The following is a 15,656-nucleotide window of genomic DNA, read 5'->3' on the forward strand; positions in this document are numbered from 1 at the left end:
ATGGATTATTTAAGTTTAGCTTTATACAAATATTAGATTTTTTATTCTGTAATAAACCCAAAATTCTAGAACAGGACATAATACTTTGTTGTTCCTCTTGTGTAACTGTATGTGTGCCCGTCACAGAACTCCCCTTTGTCCCCCATTGTCCTTACTCTCTTTTAGCTGTCTGCCTAATTAGCTGTGAGATCGTCGGGGCAGTTAAAGTCCCCGGACACCAGCCAACCTGCTGGTCACGACTCCTCAGCTCAAATTAATGAGTTGTATGGTTTGGGCGGTGGAGGGTTACCCAATCATGTCTGTGCCCATGCAGGACTTCATGGTTTTGTAATGCAGTGATGTCAGAGCTGTCGACATTAACATTTGCTGAAGGGTGCGACAAGACACCCGGCCAACTGCGACCAGTAACGGAAAATTAAAGTTCACATGGTGTGTGACGAAAAAGACGTGAAATAGAAACAAAATAAGACATGAGACACAGAAAGAAACGGATAAATGGAATGATTTTCACATATTCTCATATCTCAATGTTTTATAAATATATATGTATTAACATATGCAACCATTGTTGAGTTGATATTGGTGGAAGCTGACCATGGGGTCAAGAGCCTTCAGCCACTCTGCCCCCCGTCTCTGGAACTCTCTCCCACAAGACATCTGCAATATGGACTCACTCTCAACCTTCAAATCCAGCCTGAAAACACACCTTTTTAAACAGGCGTATTCAATATCTTAATTCTGCTAAACTGATTGTTGTTTTTAAGTCTTTGTTTTTGAAGTCTTGTATTACTGTGTGATCTTCTTTGTTGCTAGTTTTTAATTATGCTCTGTAAGGTGTCCTTGAGAGCTTTGAAAAAAAATGTAATGTAAAAAATTATTATGTACGAAACATAATATAGAAAGGGTGGAAGCTATAACCAATCCTACTCTAATAACGTTTCATTATAAGTAATATTAATTATTTGTAATCATTATTTCATAATTAAATGTACCTAATTGTGCTGTAATAAAAAAAGGATATAAATCATGAAATAGCATTTAGCATTGCTAGATGATTTTCAATGGTGCCATGATTAACATTGAGATACAAATATGTTTTTTAGTCTGAAGAATTGTAATAAAATGTTTTTAAAATTGCCAATTGCCCTCTGTTAATTAGATGTCTATATCCAGCCCTCTCCCTCTTGCCCTCCCTCATTAATTAACCAATTAGCTCTGTCATTCATTATCCTGTGAGATCATGGCAAATTATCGAGTGAGCATTGGATTATTCTGCACTGAGGAACAAACATCGGTGCTAGCGTCACAACCCAGTACTTTCCATTGACCGAGATCAGGCCTGCTGTAATGAACAGAAACACCACAACACACACACACACACACACACACACACACACACACACACACACACACACACACACACACACACACACACACACACACACACACACACACACACACACACACACACACACACACACACACACACACACACACACACACACACACACACACACACACACACACACACACACACACAGAAGTAAATGAGCACTGACCGGATCGCGAGCAGCTCTGTTTTCTCATCTGGATCTTCATGACGATCTCCTGTTGGAAAGAGTTAGCATTTAAGCACTTTGCACATTTGGGTTCCCTTGTCTCAAAGTCAGTTGTTGGTTAGAGGCCTAAAATAAGGTCTGTGGTTAATACAAGCTTAACAGATGTTCATGTTTTTGTTCTATGACATAAAACATGTCAGTAAAATACCTCACTTGTGTCTGTCTGCAGCTTGTATGTGTCTTTAAAACGGCGGTTGCTAACACGTGACGGAAAGAGATTGCTAAGCGTTATCACACCAAATATTAGCCGGCGTTAGCTTAGCGGTGGTGAAGGGAGTCAGGACCGTCTTGTAGTTTGTTTACATTAGCCGTTTGCTATTGCGCTTCAGCTATGAAAGTGGTGTCAATATATGGAGAATACCATTCTGATCAAAACTTGTAAGTATAATAAACTAACTTAGCTTTTTTCAAGGGACATCTGGGTACGTCATACCACTCTATGTGAATGTATCAAATACACTCGGACATCTTTGAGACTCCATATAACTGCTGTATACAGTATGGGCATAGATATGTCTCATAATTATTTGTGTGAACATAAAAATAATTTGTGTGTAAATATGTGATTTGTAAATGTAAAACACCATCCACAAATGCATTTAAAAGATTTGCAAACTCACAAGTACATTTGCAAGTGTAAAACGGATCGGCAAATAGCCTACGCTAAATATGTTCACAAATTTAAAAAAAATCTGTGAATATCTCTTTAACATTTACAACTTTCAATCAGGCATTTGTGAATCCATTTTCTATTTGTCGACCAATAATGCGCTTGCGGATCTCAAATCTCTGCTCGTGGTGGATCTCACATTTCTGCTTGTGGATCGTCTTTTTACACACACGGAATTTTGAGACATATTTTCCGCCGGTCTCGGCTAAAATCTACTTGTGTCACTCGGTTATTTTCGGAAACCACGTGATGGCCCACTGATGACGACATTTCCGCATGATTTCAAAGTAAGAGCATGATTAACCTCTCCATAAAACAGGGAAAAGTACCCAAAGACTTCAAAATTGCAAGAGTAACCCCCCTGCACAAAAAGGGCAGCAAATTGGACCCAGGCAACTACCGCCCTGTTTCTATACTTACCTCCATCTCGAAAGTCATGGAAAAAATAGTATATGAACAGGTCGAAAAGTACCTTGCGGAAAATAAACTAATCTATGAATTTCAATCTGGCTTTAGAACATCCCACTCCACTGACACATGCCTTCTTTATTTGAGCGACCACATCAAACAAGAGGTGGACGAGGGCAAGTACTGCGGCATGGTGATGCTGGACCTACAAAAGGCTTTCGACACTGTCAATCACCCCATTCTGATTGACAAGCTAAAAGCAATTGGTTTTGATAGACTATCGGTGAGCTGGATGCAATCCTACCTGGAGGGGAGAGAACAGATGGTGGAGGTAAACGGTACTCTGTCCCCACCCCTCCCAGTGAGCTGTGGTGTTCCACAAGGAAGCATATTAGGTCCGTTACTGTTCCTAATGTATGTAAATGACATGTCATCAGCATGTGACTGCAACTTGTTCCTGTTCGCGGACGACTCAGCCCTGCTGGTCTCTGACAGGAACAGGTTGCTGGTTGAAAAAACCCTCAGCTCCGAGCTCGGCAGAATCTGCCCCTGGCTCGCCGATAATAAATGATCATTACACCTGGGTAAAACAGAGTCCATTCTCTTCGGTTCTAAACATAATCTCAGCAAATCCGACGACTTCTCAGTTGCAGTGGGTGACATTATTGTCACAAGTAAGAAGGAAATTACATACCTAGGATCTATTCTTGAGGCAAACCTCTCCTGTGACAAAATGGCATCCAATGTAATAAAAAAAGTCAATCAAAGAACTGGATTCCTATACCGGATCTCCTCTCTGGTAAACAAAAACACCCTGAAAACTCTGGCAGGAGCACTCGTTCAAGGGTACTATGACTATGCTTGCACGTCATGGTACCATAGCACCTCCAAGGTGCTAAAAATAAAACTTCAAACATCGCAAAATAAACTGGTCAGACTACTGCTTGACCTTTCATCTAGAACCCACCTCACCTCTGCCCACTTTGACAACCTAGGATGGCTTAGAGTAGACGACAGAGTACAGCTACTTGCAATGGGCCTGGTCTACAAGATCCACTACACCTCTATGGTACCCATGTACATGTCAAAATTCTTCCCAAAGGTCAAGGAATACCATGATCATAACACCAGAGGGATCTCCACAAATCATGTGAAACCCAGATTTGGCACAAAAAAGGGGGAATACACGTTTCGCAATTATGCCACATCAAGGTGGAACGCTCTTCCCACAACTGTAAAGGAAAGTAAAACTATACTTACCTTCAAAACCTCTCTTAAAGAGCACCTTCGGGGGAGAGCATTGCAAAACTGGCCCCGGTAATGGTACAAATCTCAACCTGTCGTTCAATGGACAGCTTCCCCCCCCCCCCCCCATCTATGTATATACTCGCATTTTAGACTCTGTTACTAACTGTATATCTGTAGACTTGGTATGTCTTAAATGTCCGGTTAAGATGTATTAGAACGAAATCTAAAATGAAAATTGTAAATAAGCAATCTGTATGTAAAAAACCACCTGTATGTAAATTGTAAATAAGCCATCTGTATGTCAAATATGTCTTATATGTCTTAAATGACATGATGAATTGGAAATGGGGGACCCTGATGTAAACAAGACGAAAGTCTTTCTTTGGTCTGCATCCCCTTAACAATTGTATGTTTTGAGCTGTACTGTACTGTACCCAATATACAAGCTGTTAATAAACTTTTCAATCAATCAATCAATGGTTTGTTTAATGCTCTGTTTTTTTATTATAATGAGCAGCGGAACGTTAGATGCATTCTTTATCACCATTAAACAAACCATCATGCTCTTACTTTGAAATCATGCGGAAATGTCGTCATCAGCGGGAAATCACGTGGTTTCCGAAAATAACCGAGTGACCTTTATATATACAGTCTATGCGAGTGACACAAGTAGATTTTAGCCGAGACCGGCGGAAAATATGTCTCAAAATTCCGTGTGTGTAAAAAGACGATCCACAAGCAGAAATGTCGATCCACCACGAGCAGAGATTTGAGATCCGCCAGCGCATTATTGGTCGACAAATAGAAAATGGATTCACAAATGCCTGATTGAAAGTTGTAAATGTTAAAGAGATATTCACAGATATTTTTTTTATTTGTGAACATATTTAGCGTAGGCTATTTGCAGATCCGTTTTACACTTGCAAATGTACTTGTGAGTTTGCAAATCTTTTAAATGCATTTATGGATGGTGTTTTACATTTACAAATCACATATTTACACACAAATTATTTTTATGTTCACACAAATAATTATGAGACATATCTATGCCCATAATACAGTGAATCAAAGCAGGCCACTCACGTCCGCTGATCTTAGCGCTGACCCGCTGGGCCAGAGCCCCGCTCTGAGCCAGCTGCTCCCTGAAGCTCTGGCCCATGTAGTAGTCGATGTCGTTGGCCCTCAGCAGCTCCTCGAAGGCCTTGGTGGTGTCCCCCAGGTGCTGGGTGAGGATTTTGCACACCCCCCGACCCTCCCTCAGGCGCTGGCGGAGGTGAGACAGCTCTCTGGCCTGGGCCTGGATCAGGGTGTCGAATTTACTGAAGAAGAAGAAATAGAGAAATTAATGTTGTTATCTATATGTGAGATAATAGATGATGAACACAACAGAACCAGTTTTGATGTTTATTATTTGAATCACAATACTCATCCTAGAGGGAACTACGGCAAAACATGTTAACTAACCAGTCTACAAAAGCAACACACAACACATTTCCTTCTTCTATTTTTTATCATAATAACAGGGTTCCTACCCTCATTGAAAACCTGGAAAAGTCATGGAAATTCAAAAGGAAAATTCCAGGCCCTGGAAAAGTTATGGAAAACAATATTTTTCCCAAAGTTTTGGAAAAGTCATGGAAATATAACTAAAGTTGCATCAAATATAATTCATATTTGATCGAATTGCCGAAATAATAATACTATAACGATAATAAATACTGTATAGTAATGAAACGTAAAATGGCATTTAACTGTCGAGGTATTTTGCTGGTGAGAGATTTTTACAATCACACCCTCTAGTCTACAGTGCTTTAGTCTGTAGGAGCTAGTAAGCCTACTATTTGATTTGTTTTAGATAGGCACGACATGTTTCATATGCAGACCTTCTTTTCCAGCTTACCATGTTAAAATACAAATGTTTCAGTGGTACCGCTGAGAAAGAGTAATTTTTGGTCATGGAAAATTAGGTAAAGGTCATGGAGAGGTCCTGGAAAAGTCATTGAAAATCATTGGTGAAAAAGTGTTTGAACCCTGTAATAAACTAAATCCTATATTTGTCCGGATTGTCTCATTGCAAATCATAGGCTTTGGGCTTTTATACTCATCGTTTCAGCGACTTATACAATCATATTTACAAGATCATCACACCCATACATCCAAATGGTCTAAAAATGATACAACCAAATACAAATTAGGTAATAAAAAAAAATTGTTTTGACATTATTAATTATTAATTGCGATAAGGTCAATAGATACAAATTATAAAAAAGGATTATGCAAATACTAATTATGTCTGAAGCTTATCCATTTAGCATTATAAATAGAAATGAATAATACCTCATGATAGCAGATGTCCCTCTGCCCTTTTTCAAACATAGTTTTATCTGTATGACTACAACTTTTTCTCAACAATGATAATGTTCTAATGTTCAGATTATGTAACTGGCTTGATACCTTTACCCTAAGTAAGGTGTGTTTTCATCTATACAGTATATATTGATAGAATTCAAAATGTATTTATATATATATCTGTTGCACAGATCCTGAACTCTTGGCCTATAACTCCACTTGTTGTAGGAGCAGGTTCCTAAGCAGGACCAGTCCAGCCTCTAAATGTCATCACTGAAGCTTCCCTGTGGTCACACATGGCCTAATGGGACAGTACGTTCCCATTCTCGTGACAGTTAATCCCCTCTGACTTTCAGACGACTGAGTTTACATAAAAAACATCTGTGGTTATGCTTGATTAACATGGGCTGAAACTGACGGAGGCCTGCAGTGAAGCATTTACATTCATGTCCAGAAAATGTTTGTTTCCAGATCATCTGTATTCAGAATCAGAATCAGAAACAGGTTTATTACCAGGTAGGTTGACACATACGAAGAATTTGACTAGGTGTCGTGGTGCATACATAAAAGTAAAACAAAAATTAAAAACACAGATAGAGAACTATTTTTTTAAATATATAGTAAAACATATAAAATATAGCAGTATTTACATTGAAATAGAATGGAATAAAATATGTGCAGTAATTACAAAAAACAGATATTGTGTACATTAAATTACATTATTAAAATCAAGTTCACTTGTATTTACATTTTTTAAATACTTGTAAGTAAATGTTTGTTATTTTCTTTTATTTCCTTTTTCTTTATACATGTTTTACTTCTTACTTTACTTAAAAATATGAAACTTTATTCTGCTGTGATCTGATGTATATATCAACTTGAAAAATAAAGAAGAATGAGGAAATGTCCTGGTACTGACCCCGGCCATGTGGCAGACTTCACGTCCTCGCTGCCTGGCTCCTTGCCTCCTTTCCTCAGCTGGTCCTCCAGAGCGTCCACGCGGGACACCAGCTCCAGCAGGCCCTTGTCTGCTTGGGGGTGACGGGGAGAGGCCAGAGCACCACCGTCTGAGGACTGCCAACCCTCGTCATCTTCCGCCCCGCTCTGGGTGGGCGAGGCCTGGAAGGACCAGTTGACCTTGCGGGGGGTGGAGGGTCCGTAGTCGCTGGAGGTGGAGAGGGAGCGCAGCCGGCTCTGCAGCCCGCGGATCACCCCCTGAGAGCGGGACAGCTGGGAGCGGAGGTCCTCCACCAGGCGCTGCAGAGAGGACATCTCGTCCCCATCCCCGGAGATCTGAGGGGGGGTCTTGGTTAAGGTGGAGCCCTTGCTGCCGCTGTTGGCAGGCCACCACTGGGAACCACAGTCCAGAGACGTGCACATCTCCAGGTCATCAAACTCTGTCCGGGAACAAACAGCACACACATTCATCTGAGTCCTGGAAGCAGCACTGAGGAGTTATACAAAAAACACTTTCCCATGCACTGTAGTGGAACACATACAGTTTTAACCAACAGCACTGCAATAATCCCAGACCTGTGCCTTTTATTTAAAATGTTTCAAGACATTTTAAAGGTCTCCTATCATGCAAAATGCACTTTTGTTATGTCTTTGAGCTCCATACTGCTCCAGAAATAATCCTTGATGTGGTTTTGAATATGATATGGCGTTTAATCACGGCAGCTCCCCCCCCCCCCCCTCTCTATTTTTCTCAATTATTTTTGTTTTTAAAGCTAAGGACCCAGAATCAGCACTTCTTTAACAGGGTTGAAATAGAGGGATATGAGGCATGGCTAGAATGGGTGATTTGTTTGGTATTTTGAGCAAAACACTTCATAGGCATGTTTTTTATAGACCTATATATGCCTAAAAATAGTATAATAGGAGACCTTTAAAGGCTGCTTGTTGTGCTGTGTCAGAGGATCTGCTCGTTGGTAAAGTGCTGTACAAATTAAAATATCTGTTTGAGTTTACTAAATATGAGTTGTGGTATAATAAATAATATAATAACAAGAAAAACTGTTTCTATAGCAATTTTCTTAACATTGTAGTGAACTATTGTACAAAAATTACATTTGACAAAGTCAAACTAATATTATGAGTAGTTAAAAATATGTATTTTTGTCTTGCAAAAGAGTACATTGTACATTTCAACTGAAGTAAAGTATCTAAATACCACTGCAAATGTGTCAATGTGAAGACAGTATACTGTGCGCTGCCGCCCTCTGGTGTTTTTATGATGCTACTACAACTAACCAGCAGGAAAAGCTTTGAAATTGAATAGTTTATATAACCTAGTAAATAATTAATAGTTTCACTTTTCCCCCCCTTTTCTTGTATGGTTGTTTTCTAAAACTGTGCCTCTGACAATGTTTGAATGGTTATATGTACCTGGGCTGCTGGTGTCCTCCCTCTCCGCCTCGTTCTCACTGCGGCCGGAGGTCTCGTAGCCCATGTCCTGCAGATCCACCTGTACCTGCTTACTGTCCTGCTCCACGGCTGTCTCCGCTGTACACACAGAAGAAGAAGAAGAAACTTTATTCCAGTGTATTTGCAGCTGACACCACCAGCAACAAACAATTACTGATGTTTCTTTTGCTTATGTTGCTGAGTAGATGTAGCTATGTCCACTCACTGAGCAGCTCCCTGTAGTCTTTGAGCTGCTCGGCTTGAGCCTGCACGGTGGCTTCAGACACCATCAGTCTCTCTCGAAGCTCTTTGCCCTTCTGCTGCAGACGGACTGAATTTCCACACAAGACAGAGGACGTGGCGCCCTGTCCAGGAGCATCCTGAGTGACAAATTAAAATAAGGGTTAGAATTTCAACAAGGATAACGCCAAATGAAGGAGCCAATAACAGATTAAATAAGTCTTAAAATGAAATAAAACAAGGTACTTATGGGTTATCTGTCGCCACTTTTTCAGACTCTCTAAATAACCCTAACCCCTAGGATTCATGTTTGTTATTTTGACAAATGAAAAAGTTCATGTGGGGGAGCCAGCTAGCCGCTATTAAAAAGAAGCGACAGCTAACCCACAAGTACCTAAAACATCCTTATTTCCACGCACAAGTTGTTTTCCTCTTACGTTTTTTCTGCTGAGTGGTCCCTACCTGTGAGGTGTTGCTGAGCAGCTGCAGGGTCTGAGGTCTTTTGGCTCTCTTCTCCTCTCCACTCCGCATGTTGGTCTGCAAGAGAGTCAGATCGCCATCCCAGGTGTCCCACATTCCAGAGTTTTCCTCCTCTTCTTCATCCTCCTCCACCCCTTCTATGGTCACATCCAACTCCTCCACCTCCTCTTCTTCGCCGTCTGCACCCTGCTTACTGTCGGCCTGCAGGCCTTCAGTCAGCTGATGCTTCAAATCTCCATTCTCTGCTTTCAGGCTGAACAGAGCTCTCCTTTAAAACAGAGGAATAGAGGTGGACGGTTAGAAATATCCTGTTGCTCTCTAGTGGCCAAAAAATGCTTAATGCCGCTTTGAGTTGAATGGATAGGTGTGTTACCATTAGCTCCATTATTTTGGTGTTCGACTAGAGATTTTACCCAATTTTAATAACCTTGGTGGATTCGTGTAGCGTAGGCCGAGCAATAACTCATAACATTTTGGAAAATATATGAATCATGGGCAGATATGAGCATTCTTTTTTACAAATGGAAACAGACTTTGCAAGGTCTTTGCTCTTCTTGTCCCTTTGTAGTTCTTTATTTTTATTTTTCGGAGAATATCCCATTAAAAGACTAAAACATAATGTGTACGTTTATGTCTTATTACTCAGTCTTCCCATCTGTCGCTCTCAGACAAACTTACATTTAAAAAAACACAAAATATAGTTTAATTTCTTGAAAAGGCTAACAAAAAATCTGAATATAATAATAATAATGATAATAATAATAATAATACATTTTATTTATCAAGCACGTTCTCAGCACTCAAAGACGCTTATATCTGTTAAATGTAGTTTTTATTAAATATCAGGAAATAGTGCGTTTGTTTGGGAATACTTCAATCAATTCCCACTACAGTGTCACAGGGGAGGAAGGTTACTTCAAGGACAATACTTAGTAGTAGGACACGTTGAGCCGTAATCCTCATCGTAATCATTTTACCTCATCTGTGAAAGTGAGGAGAAGCCGGCCTTCTCCAGCTGAGCCTTCAGCTCCCCCAGCTCTCTCTCCACCGCCCTCTTCTGCTCCACCAGCTGCTTGACCTCCATCAGGCCCTGGCCTTCAAACTGCACATCCTGGGACGGAGGTCTCCCTGTGCCTCCAGGTCCCTGTTGGAACAGACAGTGAGGATTATTGATTAACAGTTACTCACGATGCGTGCACGACAAAGCTGCAGTTATTTCATTGAACACATCCTTTTTTTGTAAATGTAAACTGACCAGAGATCCAAGATAAATATTTAAAGTTCACAGCCGCTTCATGCCTCATAAACCTCCAGGCCTCTGACATAAATCTGCCTCCTTCACTCAGTTCGGTTAATGGTTGGTCCTAGGCTAACAATAACTTTCAGAGTAGATGTAAAGTATACTTTATTTAGTGTAGGCATTGTGTCACTGCAAATTTGTATACAAAGTACATACCAATAAACTCATATAAAGCACTGAATACGAACTCCAAAAATAACTTTCTCAGTTAAATAAGAACCACAGACATTTTCAAAATAAAAATAGTAGTAACATTAAGGGAAATAAAACAAAAAATAAGCATATTAGGGCCCAAAACCTTCAAAGCGCTATTACTAGATGACTATATATCTCTACTGCTAAATTCCTCTTTGGTATCTCATTCCCTTGTGATGATAAATCATAAGTAAGTTAATGTTAACCTCTTTGAGCACTGGACTAACATCATTACACATTACATTACTCACAGTCCATTACATAAGCTACAAACTCCATCTCAATGCATACAAAGATGCTCTTATTGCCGCTAAATCTGCCTACCTCTCCAACATCTTCACTGACCCCTCCCGTAACCCCATGACCCTCTTCTCCACAGTTAATAAGCTCTTCAAACCCCGTGCAGATAACCTCCCTACTTCTACTTCCGCTACTTGCAGCTCATTCCTCCAGTTTTTCGCAGACAAAATTAACGCCATTAACCACTCCTTCTCAGCTCCATCTGATATACAAGCATCTCCCCAACCTCCACCGCTACCATTTCTCCCCCCATCTCCCTTGACCTCCTGACTCCTCCTCCCCAGCGCCGCCTCTCCCAGTTCAACCTGGTTACCCCACTTGAAATACTCCATCTGATTGGTTCCTCAAATCCCACAACCTGCTCGCTTGACCCTCTACCCACTCCTCTCCTGAAGTCCTGCCTCCCCGTCCTCTGCCCCTATCTTGCTAACCTTTTCAACTCCTCGCTGTCCCATGGAACCGTCCCCTCTGCTTTCAAAACTGCTGCCGTTACTCCAATCCTCAAAAAACCTGGTCTTGATCCCTCCTCCCTCACTAATTACCGCCCCATCTCCAACCTACCATTCCTCTCAAAAACTCTTGAACGCATTGTAGCCAAACAAATTCACTGCCATCTCCAAACCAACCAGCTTTATGAACCCCTTCAGTCTGGATTTCGTCCTCACCACAGTACAGAAACTGCACTCGTCAAAGTCCTCAATGACCTCCTCACCTCTGCTGACACTGGATCCCTCAATATTCTCATCCTCCTCGACCTGAGTGCAGCCTTCGATACCATGAGCCACAACATCCTGCTCACCCGACTCAGGGACATTGGTATTGAAGGTATTGCACTCAGATGGCTCCAGTCCTACCTCACTGAACGATCCCACTTCCTCTCCCTCCCAAACCACTCCTCTGCCACAGCTTCAGTCACCCAAGGCGTTCCTCAAGGATCAGTACTTGGCCCCCTCCTCTTCATCATTTACATCCTCCCCCTCGGTCAGATACTCCGCCACTTCAACCTCGACTTCCACTGCTATGCTGATGACACTCAGATCTACCTCAGCACCAAATCCCTCCATAACCCACCCCTTACCCACATCGATTCCTGTCGGACAGCTATTAAAACTTGGATGCAACATAACCTCTTCAAACTGAACAGCAACAAAACAGAACTCCTCCTAATCGGCTCCAAATCCACCCTCAGCAAGGTCACTAACATAACTCTCACCATCGATGGCACCACTGTTTTTCCCTCCAATCAGGCACGCAACCTTGGCATAATCTTTGACCCCACCCTCTCCCTCGAACCTCACATCCGCCAAACAGTCTCAATCTCATTTTTTCACCTCCGCAATATTGCAAAAAAATCCTACCCTCTCTAACCCGCCCCGCAGCCGAACGACTAATCCATGCCTTCATTTCCTCCCGCCTTGACTACTGCAACTCACTTCTTTACGGCATCAGCACTACATCCCTCAACGGACTCCAACAGGTTCAAAATGCAGCTGCACGTCTCCTCACGCATACCAAATCATGGCATCACATCACCCCAGTCCTCAAAGACCTCCACTGGCTTCCTGTCTCCCATCGCATCAACTACAAAGTTCTGGTCCTCACCTACAAAGCACCCCACCATCTGGCCCCCCCTTATCTCACAAACCTTCTCACTCCTTATCAACCCCCACGGTCCCTCAGATCCACCGCAGCTGGACTCCTATCCATTCCCACATCCACACTCTGCAGCTTTGGGGACAGAGCCTTCTTAGTGGCAGCTCCTAGGCTCTGAAATTCCCTCCCACAAGATCTCTGTGACTCTGAGTCCCTCACAGTCTTTCAGTCCCGCCTCAAAACACATCTTTTCAACTCTGTCTACCCATAAGCCCCCCCCCCCCTCTCAATCAACTTCCTCTTGACTGCCTTTTTATTTTTTACTTACTTGTTTGCCTGTCCTTGTTTGTCTACCCTCCCTCATACTATAAAGCGTCTTTGAGTTGTGAAAAGCGCTATATAAATAAAATGCATTATTATTACAACACTAAAAAGATTGTTGTGTTAATCGTGGGATATTTGGCTTCCATTCACTTTAAATTACCTCTTAAATATCTTTGAGTCAAATATATGTTTACCTTGGTGTTGGCTGCAAACTGGACCCCCAGTTTGGACTCCTCTTCCTCTTCAGTGTACTCGCTGTTCAGATCATCTTCAGCCTCGTCTTCCTCCTCTGAGCTCAGATCTGCGTAGAGACGGGAAAAAAAGTTAGATTTCTACCGTTCATAGGAAATTATTTTCCATTTCACTCTTTCTGAGTTTTCTGTTTGCTTTGTGACTTTGTGCAATTCATCAACCATTCTACTGATATCCCACTGTCAACACAGAAGGGACATTTAGTGACTTGTGGACATTCTCCTCCTTCATCATGATTCACATTCAGCAGTATAGCTGTATGTGAGTATGAATAGGTCGAAGTTCACTGTTGTGAGTAGTGCTCTGTGTCATTAACTGTGTGATCAAACTTTCAGTGCAGTACATTCAGTACAAAGCCATTAAACTGAATGGAAAATAATAATAGTTTATTTAGAAAATGTTGCTTGTAAACAGAACAGGAACATGGGTAATCCAAGCCAGGGAAATTTCACATGAAACTGTAAGGAGTTAAATCATGGCCTTGACTTTTCCTTGAAATGAGGTTAAATAATTCAAAGCTGAGGTAAGGCTCTTATTAGCATAATTGGAACCATATTTATTTTATAGAACTATGTAACCCTCATTACTATTTGGATTCGGTGATATATTAATACATTTCAGTGCTGTAGAAACCACTGAAATCATGCATTCAATATAGCTTCTGTAGGTTTAAGGACTTTTGAGAACATTTTTATTTCTATTATATCAGAGTTATAAGTGTGTTATTGATCATCAGTATTTCTTCAGAATATTTATGATATATGTGACAAAAGAATCTACTTGTTTTTTATTGTTTCTCCACTATAATTGTATTGCTCACAGTGTAGAGAGCTCTTTTCAATCGCAGACATCATGTAGAGGCAAATATAAAAGGGAACCTAACAATTATTGGGTAAATTCAAGTAAATTAGGTAACCTTAAGAATTGAAATTTCGACTGAATATTTCAAAAATTCTGAATACAACACTGGTTACCAGATATGTATTAAGTTCTATGGTGGCCCTATGTCATAGAAATTGGTGTTTATTTATTATATGTTTAAGTATAAATGACACGTCACAATTATGTTGTTTTCGGGGCTCCAGTGAGGCAACATTTACAAAGCAACAACTAGTGCTTGTGCTTATGATGCATTTTGTTTTTGGGGACATAATGTGTAACTGTCTGTTTACTGTAGTCAGTAAAGGCAGATCAGGATGTCCCAATAGAGACAGGGGGATCATAAAACTATTTGGGCGTGAAGTGAACAGTTAATTCAAGTGAACAAACCATGAAAACCTCCTAAAAAATCCATACAATACATGGCAGGTGTATTTATTAAACTCAATAGGCGCGTTCACACCGCAGTACTTTTCCCACTTTAGTTCCGATATAGTTTCGAAATGTTGCGTTCACACCAAAAAAATCCGGAGCTAAAATTAGTTCATGAGGACATAGGCGGATTTTGCGGGGGGGCTGAAATATGTTAAAGCATTACTACGTCTAAAACTGTTCCAATACAAATATTTCGTATATCAATATTTTAATAGATGTAATAAAATGATTGTTACAATACAAATCTGATTAATATATTTGTTTGAAATAATTTCGTTTTTGAGCAGTCCCATGTTGTGACGTGTAGGTGTGACGTATGAGGTTAAGGACACAAGTTCCCTCGCTTTTTTTTTTGCATACAAGTGATTCAGCTATTGTATTACAATAATTAGCAGTAATGGATATGCAGCGATTTTTAAAACGTCCAATTTCTGGGACGTTCAAGACGTCTACTTCTGCACTAAGTAGGACACTGGTTAATAATATTGTAGCGTGTTCAAGTAACCAAGGGATATAGTTATCAAATAAGTATAAGATGTGCACAGTTAAGATAAGTTTTACAGTTATGTAATGCACTGTTGTTGGGGGGAGAGACCGCCCCTTCCATATGAGTGTGTGTGGGCATGAGGCGTGCATGACGGGATGAGTTGTGTTCGTATGTGGAAAAGTCATACTCAGTGCGGTGAACGCTGGCTTTATTTATTGCTACTGTATCCGTAGCACGCTACGCAATAGTCGGGACTGTGTACTGACGTCAGTAAAAAAGGTTTGCCCCCCCAAGCGCAAATGTCAAACTCCGCCTATGCATGAGAACCTTTTTACCCCCTTTTCCGTCCCTGCTAGAGAGCAGGGACTTTCGTGGGAGAAAAAGGTTCCTATTTCTAATAGGTGGATTGCAAACCCCGCCCTGTAAAACTCCCAAAAAGTTTTGTGAAGCCGCCATTTTATTATCCTTGCA

At 41.0% G+C, this 15,656-nt stretch overlaps 1 protein-coding gene across 1 annotated transcript in view; it reads right to left on the reverse strand.

Annotated features, from left to right (window-relative positions):
- Positions 1-15,656, reverse strand: part of pde4dip (phosphodiesterase 4D interacting protein) — a 59,868-nt gene that overhangs the window by 31,293 nt on the left and 12,919 nt on the right. The window contains 8 exon segments of the mRNA XM_034237312.1: positions 1,560-1,608; positions 5,029-5,264; positions 7,214-7,691; positions 8,683-8,799; positions 8,927-9,080; positions 9,403-9,688; positions 10,398-10,564; positions 13,327-13,433. Coding sequence (XP_034093203.1) covers positions 1,560-1,608; positions 5,029-5,264; positions 7,214-7,691; positions 8,683-8,799; positions 8,927-9,080; positions 9,403-9,688; positions 10,398-10,564; positions 13,327-13,433 — 1,594 coding nt within the window.

Source organism: Gymnodraco acuticeps, unplaced genomic scaffold (assembly GCF_902827175.1).
Source record: "Gymnodraco acuticeps unplaced genomic scaffold, fGymAcu1.1, whole genome shotgun sequence".
In the NCBI taxonomy this organism is placed as follows: Eukaryota; Metazoa; Chordata; class Actinopteri; order Perciformes; family Bathydraconidae; genus Gymnodraco; species Gymnodraco acuticeps.